Below are 11,257 nucleotides of genomic sequence, written 5' to 3'. Positions count from 1 at the left end.
TGCTCTAATGTGATGTCATGTTACACCTAATCTCGTTTCCAGGCACTTCTGCCCTAATGTGTGGAAGGTCTGGTGGACCAACGCATCAAACTTGACCTTCATTAGTTAGGGTTAGGTTTAAAATCACATTTTAAGAAAATCTATTCTGGAAATGGGCAGGGTTTATCCATAATTATGAATGACTGTTTAGTGATGATGACAAACTTTATACTCAGTAAGGTCACTCCTATAGAATTCTATGGTCACTCCCACTAAGGCGAACTTTGAATGGTTGATATAGTATGTGCAATAGCCTGGGGACAACGTTACACCAAGAAACACTTACCTTGACAAAAGCCCCCAGCATAAAGGCATTTTAAGTGTCTTCTGGAACCAAGATACATGTTCCTCAAAACAGAAATCTGCACACAACAAAAACGAGCCATACAGCGCGGTGCTGGGCCCAGTCAGGTCTTTGACACATTCACCCACTCCCCCACTGAAAGATCAGTCACAAAATGTTGGCAACATTGAAACAGGTTGTAATCAAGCCCTGGTCTCCAGCATGGGAACAGAAAAGGAATACATGGTGCAGTAGTCTCAGGTTGGACTACTCCAAATCTTCTTGGTTCTGACACACAAACTTTGCAGGTCCTCATGAGAGAACCTTCATAAATTCAGCAGAGTGTAAATAACCTACTTACTTATGCAGTGCCCTGTAATACTTAGTTTGAAGTGAGATACATTCGGTCATTCATAACACATCCATAAAGACTCTATCGCATGACCATGTACTTAATTTAAAGTCAGACTCCTTTGGTAATTTATAACACATAAAGGCTTAATGATGTAAACCCATGTATTAACACTTAGGGAATTATCACTAACATCTAAAACAAACAAAGAAATGTTTAAACTTAAGTTTCAAACAGTCTAATGCAATTACATTGAACAGGGCTGTGAAGTGTAGCTTCTCAGTGAGCTGGCAGACATGGTTCTTGCCTCTCTTCCTGCTGGAGTTACTGCTTGTTGGTTCCACCCATAGAAGTAACAAAGTGAGCAGATTCGTTAGAAAATGTCTTCGTCACATATCCTAGATGGGGACATTTCTGTGCTCCACCAGAAACTCCAAATGGGAAGATGTGAAACACATTGATTTACATTCAATTTGTATTATTATATTCCTCTTTCATTTACAAATCTCATGACGTGTCGGTGGCTCAGAGCATGGGTGCCACAGTAAAAGTATTGTTGAGAATACTTAGTAGGGTCTGTAGAATGAACAGTACATTTGGAAAGTATTCAGACCCCTTGACCTTTTCCACATTTAAAAAAAAAGTTACAGCCTTATTCTAAAACGAATTAAATTGCCCCCCCCTCAATAAAGACAAAGCAAAAACAGCTTTAGCACATTTTATTTTAAATAAACTGATATCACATTTACATAAGCATTCAGACCCTTTACTCAGTAATTTGTTGAAGCACCTTTGGCAGCGATTACAGCCTTGAGTCTTCTTGGGTATGACACTACAAGCTTGGCACACCTGTATTTGGAGAGTTTCTCCCATTCTCTGCATGTCCTCTCAAGCTCTCAGGTTGGATGGGGAGTGATGCCGCACAGCTATTTTCAGGTTTCCAGAGATGTTCGAACGGGTTCAAGTCTGTGCTCTTGCTTGGCCACTCAAGGACATTCAGAGACTTGTCCCGAAGCCACTCATGTGTTGTCTTGGCTGTGGGCTTAGGGTCATTGTCCTGTTGGAAGGTCAACCTTTTCCCAAATCTGAGGTCCTGAGAGCTCTGGAGCAGGGTTTCATCAAGGAACTCTCTGTACTTTGCTCCGTTCATTTTTCCCTTGATCCTGACTACTCTCCCAGTCCCTGCCGCTGAAAAACATCTCCACAGGATGATGCTGCCACCACCATTCTTCACCGTAGAGATGGTGCCAGGTTTCCTCCAGACATGACGCTTGGCATTCAGGCCAAAGAGTTCAATCTTGGTTTCATCAGAGACCAGAGAATTTTCTTACTCATGGTTTGAGAGTCCTTTAGGTGTCTTTTGGCAAAATACAAGCGGGCTGTAATGTGCTTTTTTTACTGGGGCGTATCTTCCGTCTGGCCACTCTACCATAAAAGCCTGACTGGTGGAGGGCTGCAGAGATGGTTGTCATTCTGGAAGGTTCTCCCATCTCCACAGAGAAATTCTGGAGCTCTGTCAGAGTGACCATCAGGGTTCTTGGTCACCTCCCTGACCAAGGCCCTTCTCCACCGATTTCTCAGTTTGGCTGAGTGGCCAGCTCTAGGAAGAGCCTTGGTGGTTCCATACTTCTTCCATTTAAGAATGATGGAGGCCACCTTCAATGATGTAGAATTTTTTGGTACCCTTCTCCAGATCTGTGCCTTGACATGATCCTGTCTCGTAGCTCTACGGACAATTCCTTCGACCTCATGGCTTGGTTTTTGCTCTGACATGTATTGTCAACTGTGGGATCTTATATAGACAGGTGTGTGTGCCTTTTTCAAATCCTGAACAATCAATTGAATTTGCCACAGGTGGACTCCAAGTTGAAGAAGCATCTCGAAGATGTTCAATGGAAACAGGATAAACCTGAGCTCATAGCAAAGGGGTTGAATACTTATGTAAATAAGGTATCTGGTTTATATTTGTAATAACTTAGCAAAAATGTATTAACCTGTTTTTGCTTTGTCATTATGGGGTATTGTGTGTAGATTGAGGAAACATTTATTTAATACATTTTAGAATAAGGCTGTAACGTAGCAAAATGTGGGAAAAGTCTCGGGGTCTGAATACTTCCCGAATACACTGTATGGTGTCATTTCTGAACAATATGGAGTGTTGCTGACCTTTTACTCCACTCATTCCATTGGTGGTTGAATCGCATCATGTGCACTTACTGCACTACAAGAAAACCTGCTAACCAAACAATGGTGTAGGGCATGCTCACTGAATTAAAGGGCAACTACACTCAAATAGTTACTTAGATTTTTCCCAGACCTTAAGTAATCCCCTGATGTGGTTTGAAAATAGTTGTGAACACATAATCCAGTTTTGTTGTTTTATCCCCCCCAAAAAAGTGAAAACTAGGGTAAACCTAAAAAATGGGGGAAATTTCCCCCATCAGAAAACAACTGAATTTGCAAAATATAAATAAACTGAAGTAGATAAATGCAAACAGATTTTAAAAGTCCCTATCAACGTTTTTTTGCTGTGCATGACTGCACCTTAGTGTGTGTCATCCAGAAGCACAGCACTTGGGGAAGTTGAGGTCCGGTCCAATGCACCCAAGAGAAAAAGAGGTTGGGCCATCCTAGAAAAGTTTTAGTGTAATATAGTATGTCAAATTTAGCAGATACTTTTATCCAAAGCGACTTAGTCATGCATGAATACATTTCTACATATGGGTGGTGCCAGGAATCGAACCCAATATCTTGCCATTGCAGTGCACTAGCAAGATGCATGACAGGGTTATAAATGTTTTGTGAAGCCTCTATGATTTAAGGCATTTATTAAGCACATGTTAGTGGGTTATGTCACATTTATAAAGCATGACATAGGGTAATAGATTTGTAGCCTTTATAAGCTGAAAGTCATTTAAAGCGTGGACCAATTTTCTGTACGTGTTGTCAGAGTATTTTATTTAACCTTTATTTTTTTTTTTACATGGAGGACATAGAGACCTAGGTCTCCTTTTCAAATGCGCCCTGTATAATACAACAAATATACACTTATTTATTTACAGGACCAGTCAAAAGTTTGGACACACCTACTAATTCCAGGGTTTTTCTTTATTTCTACTACTTTCTACATTGTAGAATAGTGAAGACAAACTATGGAATCATGTAGTAACCAAAAAAAGTGTTAAACAAATCAAAATATATTTTGTATTTGAGATTCTTCAAAGTAGCCACCCTTTGCCTTGACAGCTTTGCACACTCTTGGCATTCTCTCGACCAGCTTCATGATGTAGTCACCTGGAATGCATTTAAATTAACAGGTATGCCTTGTTAAAAGTTAATTTGTGACATTTCTTTCCTTAATGTGTTTGAGCTAATCAGTTGTGTTGTGACAAGGTAGGGGTGGTATACAGAAGATGGACTTGGTATTTTACCAAATAGGGCTATCTCAAATAAGCAAAGAGAAACAACAGTCCGTCATTGCTTTAAAATAAAGGTCAGTCAATCCGGAAAATTTCAAGAACTTTGAACGTTTTCTTCAAGACCCAGTGTTACCTCTGTTGCAGAGTGTGCTGCCATCCTGTTCGAAGATAACTCAAGGGCAGAATACAGAGGATAAGTTCATTAGTTACCAGCCTCAGAAATTGCAGCCCAAATAAATGCTTCACAGAGTTCAAGTAACAGACACCTTTCAACATCAACTGTTCAGAGGAGACTGTGTGAATCAGGCCTTCATGGTCGAATTGCTGAAAATAAACCACTACTAAAGGACACCAATAAGAAGACTTGCTTGGGCCAAGAAACACGAGCAATGGACATTAGACTGGTGGAAATCTGTCATTTGGTCTGATGAGTCCAAATTTGAGATTGGCTCCTACCGCTGTGTCTGTGAGACGCAGAGTCGGTGAACGGATGATCTCTGCATGTGTAGTTCCCACTGGAGCATGGAGGAAGTGGTGTGATTTATTTAGAATTCAAACCACCCTTAACCAGCATGGCTACCACAGCATTCTGCTACGATACGCCATCCCATCTGGTTTGTGCTTAGGAGGGACTATCATTTCTTTTTCAAAAGGACAATGACCCAACACACCTCCAGGCTGTGTAAGGGCTATTTGACCAAGGAGGAGAGTGATGGAGTGCTGCATCAGATGACCTGGCCTCCACAATCACCTGACCTCTAACCAATTGGGATGAACTGGACTGTAGAGTGAAAGAAAAGCAGCCAACAAGTGCTACGCTTATGTGGGAAGTCCTTCAAGACTGTTGGAAAAGCATTCTAGGTGAAGCTGGTTGAAAGAATGCCAAAGCTGTCATCAAGGCAGAGGGCAGCTACTTTGATTTGTTGACCACTTTCTGGGTTCCTATACGATTCAGTGTGTGTGTATATATGTATGCCTTATATCACACATTGTCTGGATGAAATATTCTACCCAGCAATATTCAACACGGAAATCTATATATGCCTTCAGGAGAATGGCCTCTCTCCCGTGTGGATCTTCAGGTGCATCTTCAGCTGGTGCTGGCGGGAGAACCTCTTCTCACACAGCTGGCAGCAGAAGGGTTTCTCCCCTGTGTGGACCCTCTGGTGCCTCTTCAGGTCACCAGCCTGGGCAAAGCGCATTTGACACTGGGTACAGCTGAAGGGTTTCACCCCTGTGTGGACCCTCTGGTGCCTCTTCAGGTGGCCAGCCTGGGAAAAGCGCATGTGACACTGGGTACAGCTAAAGGGTTTCACCCCTGTGTGGATCCTCTGGTGGATCTCTACCTTCTGGGTGCAGCTGAAGGCTTTGTTACAGAACATGCAGAGGAACCGTTTCTCTTTACTACTGCCTGATGTGGCTCCCTTTCCCTGAGTCTGGACTCTAGCCATGTCGTTAGAGTTCAATACCTGATCAAAAAGGACGCGGCCTTGTAAATCGGAAGGCGCCATCGACGTGGACACTGGGCCGCGATCCCTGAGCGCGTGTAAAGGGGAGTGGGTCGGGACATTTAGATTGGTCTTTAAACTGTAATCTAAGAAATCTCTGCCCTGTGAGAATCCATCTCCTAGGTGACAAGCTGCATTCCATGTGGGAGGAAAGTCGCCCTCCACTTTCACAGTCACTTCATCTTCGACCAGACCTTCCCCTTTCTTATCTAGGCACCCCTCAGAGTATACACTACTACTGTATCGGTTCCAGTCCCCTCTAGACGGATCAGCCTGTCTCTCTAAACCCATGGATATGTTGCCAGGGTCCATCTCTGTAGGGTAAGAGAGAGATAGATAATTGCCCGTTTCTAACGCGTCACCTGAGACCCGATGGGAATGAACCAGGCTTCGGTTACCATAAAGTAAATACTCTGAGCCGGGAGCAGGAGGACAGCCCAGTCTCCCCAGTCCCAGACTCTCTGGGTCTGACCTGTCGTCAGATCCTGTGTGTAAAGGCCTGTGTATTACAGTTAAAGTCTTGGTGTCCGTCTCTGACTTGAGGACGGTGTTCAGCGTTCCACTGACCTCCGTCATGCTGCGTCGGGAGCTGGGCTGCGCTGGGGTGGTGGCGGGGTCCTCCATGGCTACAGCTGCACCAGACTGAATGTCTCTGCTGTGCCGTGGGTCCTCCTCTCCTTCAGTCCTCTCCTGCTTGACCCCAGGACCTGCAGCCGTGGCATCTGCAGACTGACACAAGAAGAGGGGAAGTTATTACCGGCACATGAGTTGAATTGGATAACAATGTCATAAGGAAGTCTCACAAACTCAACTATGGCAGAAGAGTATGTATGTACACATAATCAAGTGAGTAGCTGAGGGGAGCCTTTCTGAAATAAACTGTCCACATTTGATGTACTGTAATACTATTACGCTAACCTCTATCACAATAACATGCTGGGTTGAGGTTCCACTTCCCTCATTAACAGTGATTGGTTGGTCATCGCTCCATGTATTATGTCCTGCTGGCTTCACAAAGCTCCTGTGGCCTCCAGTGAGATGTCCTTCACCTGAAAGAGCGATTGGGGGGGGAAAGCGGTGGTTAGGTACTGTCAAGTCTCAATGCTATATTTTACACACTATTAACAGTTTTGATACTGTCTAGAATTGGCAAGGATGGAAGGTAACACTTTGCATAACTTATTGATATACTATGTATTGATCGATTTTATATTGCATGCATCATTATTTTCAATTAGTAAATAATAGTAAATGCCGTAAATCAATGTGTTTCAAATATGATTGTGTCTTTGTGCAAGATGGCTAAGTAATTAGGGGAATTATTGCATACTATCCAAAAACAGACCAATACCCATTTCTGGTTAACGCCTTTAAAGTCACACATGCGCAGAGAGGAGTAGTCTCGGGCTAATGCTAAATGTACCTCTTGCCATTCCTCTATATCGGTTGAGGATCTTGACACTTCTGGGACGACTGGCGACGACGCGCTGTTGCATTGTCCTCTCTGCGCGCTCCCGTGCCACCTTCAGTTCCAGGAGCTGTAGTTTTCTCCTCAATGTCCCGTTTTCTTTTCGGCTTTGAGTTATTTCCAAATGAAACACTGCATAGTCGTCGTCTACAAGTTTACATATATCTGCCACGGCTGCACTCGCTAACACCTCCATGATGGAGGCTATTTGAGTGTGAAAAACCATAACGTTACAGTTAGCCATTGTTAGCAGCTAGCTATCGTTACCTAGATAAGTCCTGACTCCAACGCGAATTATGTGCCTTTAAATTAGTCATATTTTGACTTCCAGTGTGTTAATAAACGACTAAAAACACTAACGTGGAAACTGTCCTTTGTCACGTCCGTTTACGTCTTATTCTTTGGTGTCATGGCGTTATCACATTTTGTTTGTGCATCCCGCCACCTACTGTGCGGTAGTGTGTTGTCGATCACCTAACATTTTGTGATACAAAAATAAAAAGGAAAACATTGCACCACCAACTAATCCTACACCTATATACCAATATTTAATTTTAAAAATCCCATTCCACTACTTTGACCCTAACTAATCCTACACTAGGCCAGCGGCCTGGGAGGACAGGAGGGATTCTCATTCAACACACAACTCTTCTGCTGTAAAACAGTACACCCAAGTATTTCAATGCAGCTGCCACAACAGCATCTATTCTTTTATGTTCCAATTCTGCGGTACAGTTGATAACCGTGGCAATGAATGCTAAGAAGCCAACCTCATTGAAGCACAAATGCGTATCACTCTGTATTGGCCAAGGCCTACTACTCACCCTTGACCCATCATCCTCTACTCTCTTCACTGCCTCAACATATGACACTTTCTGTTCTACTTTGACCCTGGCAACCTCAACCGGTCTTTCTTGCACCAGGCACTTCTGATTTACAGCAACATGGGCACCCCCACAATTGACCGCTTATTTTCCCACCAATACGACATATTCGTTTCGCCCATGACCACCTGCACACTTCACATCTCGGTATCTCCATTCTACACACCGCTGCGACCATAAGCTTAGCATCTGAAACACCTTAGTGGGTTCCAGTGGTGCTACCCTACAGAGTGCTGTTGAGGCTACTGTAACATTCATTGCAAAATAGCATTTGAATCAGTTATTTGGTGATATTAATATATTTAGTATAGTTTAATCTAAAAAGCTAAACTTTTTAAATGTTTCAATATTTACATTTAAGAATTTCACTGAATTTAATTAGGAAATTCACAGCCTTGGACATTCCTGCAGTAAGCATGCCAATTGCATGCTCCCTCAAAACATGAGACATCTGGTATTGTGTTGTGTAACAAAACACATTTTATTGTCCCTAGCACAATGTACACTTGTGTAATGATCATGCTTTTTAATCAGCTTCTTGATCTGCCACACCTGTCAGGTGGCTGGATTACGTTGGCAAATGAGTTGTAAACACATTTGTGCACAAAATCTTTTTGTGCGTCAGCTCATGAAACTTGTGACCAACACTTTACATGTTGCGTTTATATTTTTGTTCAGTATACAGTACCATTCAAAAGTTTGGACACACACTCATTAAATTTTCTACATTGTATAATAATAGTTGAGACATCAAAACTATGAAATAACACATGGAATCATGTAGTAACCAAAAAGTGTTTAACAAATCAAAATATTATATTTGAGTTTCTTCAAAGTAGTCACCCTTTGCCTTGATGACAGCTTTGCACACTCTTGGCATTCTCTCAACCAGCTTCACCTGGAATGCTTTTCCAACCGTCTTTGAAGGAGTTCCCTCATATGCTGAGCACTTGTTGGCTGCTTTTCCTTAACTCTGCGCTCCAACTCATCCCAAACCATCTCAATTGGGTTGAGGTCAGGTGATTGTGGAGGCCAGTTCATCTGATGCAGCACTCCATCTCTCTCCTCCTTGGTCAAATAGCCCTTACACAGCCTGGAGGTGGTGGGTCATTGTCCTGTTGGGGGGGGGAATGATAGTCCCACTAAGCACAAACCAGATGGGATGGCGTATCGCTGCAGAATGCTGTGGTAGCCATGCTGGTTAAGTGTGCCTTGAATTCTAAATAAATCACTGACCGTACCACCAGCAAAGCACCCCCACACATGATTCCATATGTGTTATTTCATAGTTTTCAGGTCTTCACTGTTCATCTACAATGAGGAAAATAGTAAAAATAAAGAAAAACCCTGGAATGATTAGGCGTCCAAACTTTTGACATACATATACAGTTGAAGTCAGAAGTTTACATACACTTAGGTTGGATTCATTAAAACTTGTTTTTTAACCACTCCACAAAATTCTTGTTAACAAACTATAGTTTTGGCAAGTCGGTTAGGCCATCTACTTTGTGCATGACAAGTAATTTTTCCAACAATTGTTTACAGAATTATTTTATGAATTGTAAACTGACTCAAATTATGTCAATTAGCCCATCAGAAGCTTCTGTAGCCATGACATAATTTTCTGGAATTTCCCAAGCTGTTTAAAGTCAGTCAACTTAGTGTATGTAAACTTCTGACCCACTTTGATTGTGATACAGTGAATTATAAGTGAAATAATCTGTTTGTAAACAATTGTTGGAAAAATTACGTGTTATGCACAAAGTAGATGTCCTAACCTACTTGCCAAAACTATAGTTAGTTATCAAGAAATGGTTGAAAAAGTGGTTTTAATGACTCCAACCTAAGTGTATGTAAATTCCAACTTCAACTGTATTATACATGAAGTGTGAAACATTACGTGAGGATTATATAGAAAAGCAATCAATGTGATGTGAGGGGAGATTCTCCATATAATCAATAAAAGGTTGCAAAATTCTGTAAAATGTCTCCAAATTATTCCTCAAGCATTAAGTCATATTCTTCAGTGGGATACAACTGTTAACTTCCACATTGCAACTGGTTTCTTGGCAATCGCCAGCAATTTTTCTGTTAGCTTTATAGTATGGCTTTGCCTAAGATTGGTGTTGGTAAAGTTACCCAGTAGACAGACCTCAGGGTCTAAAGGGATTACAGCCCTATGAATTGAGGATATGGTATCGCATAGCCCCCGACAGAAACGGTGTAGTTTTGAACACTGCCAAGTGGAATGGAGGAATGTTCCTTCATCTGAGCCACATCCAAAACAGGGAGGAGCTATCAGGGTTGAACTTGTGCAGTCTAGATGGGGTGATATAGAGCTGATGGAGGAAATTCAACTGGATCAGTCTGTACCTGGAGTTCAATGTGGCTGTAACACCACCCCTGCATAGGTCACTCCATAGTCCCTCACCAAGATCAATACCCAGATCTTTTTCCCCATCTAAAATCGCAGTTTATCTAGCTCAGGCAGTGGTAGTCCTGACATAAGAGCATCGTAAACACGGGAAATGGTCTTAAACAATGGTTGGTCTGCTTGGCAGAGTAGTTCAATAGGTCGTTGTCGGTAACTAAAGAAGTCCTTGTTAGACAGGTGGTATTTCGGTTTCAGCTGTTCGAAGGACATAAGAATTCCCTCCTCATAAATGTTCCAGAAGAGTGATACCCTTATCAGACCATGGTCTAAAGTTACTATTCTGGAAAAACATAGGAATCTATTGATTGCTCCATAGAGAGGTTTTAGGAGAAAGAAATCCCTTGTCTGAATGTACATTTAAATGGTTGTCTGTGATAATCTTTACAAACTATGTCCCATTTGTAAAACAATCCTGCCCCAGTGTCCTCGTGTACCTCAAACTGTTCAACCATGAGGGAGAAGGACCATTGTCAAACCTCTGAGCCAGAAATCTAGACTGCGCAGCCCAGTAATATATTCTGAAATTGGGGAGGTTTCAGCCCCCCTTGACCGTAATCAAGGGCCAGTTTGTCCAGGTTAACCCTCTGGGTTTTGCCGTGCCAGATAAACCATCTGGTCAACTTGTCGAGAGAGGAAAATAATGCTGCAGGCACAGGGATAGGGAGAGATTGAAACAAGTATAGAAATCTGGGCAGGACATTCATTTTAATTACATTAATTCTACCCAGTAGAGTGAGAGGTAAATCCATCCATTTACACAGGTCACCCTCCACCTTTTGCAACAAGCTGGCCAGATTGAGTTTATATAGGTTGTTCAGGTTACCATCCACCATTATGCACAAATATATGAAGCCCATAGGCGACCATCTA

At 42.3% G+C, this 11,257-nt stretch overlaps 1 protein-coding gene across 1 annotated transcript; it reads right to left on the bottom strand.

Moving 5' to 3' along the window:
- Positions 1 to 3,960: 3,960 nt before the first annotated feature.
- Positions 3,961 to 6,158, bottom strand: LOC135506868 (zinc finger protein 583-like). The gene has a single exon (XM_064926279.1). It carries the CDS (start codon positions 5,911 to 5,913, stop codon positions 5,140 to 5,142), a length of 774 nt encoding a protein of 257 aa, XP_064782351.1. The 5' UTR covers positions 5,914 to 6,158; the 3' UTR covers positions 3,961 to 5,139.
- Positions 6,159 to 11,257: the final 5,099 nt, after the last annotated feature.

Source organism: Oncorhynchus masou, chromosome 20 (genome assembly GCF_036934945.1).
Source record: "Oncorhynchus masou masou isolate Uvic2021 chromosome 20, UVic_Omas_1.1, whole genome shotgun sequence".
Classification (NCBI taxonomy): Eukaryota; Metazoa; Chordata; class Actinopteri; order Salmoniformes; family Salmonidae; genus Oncorhynchus; species Oncorhynchus masou.
Note: the sequence above shows the minus strand (reverse complement) of the source record. Positions and strands in the feature narration are given on the sequence as shown.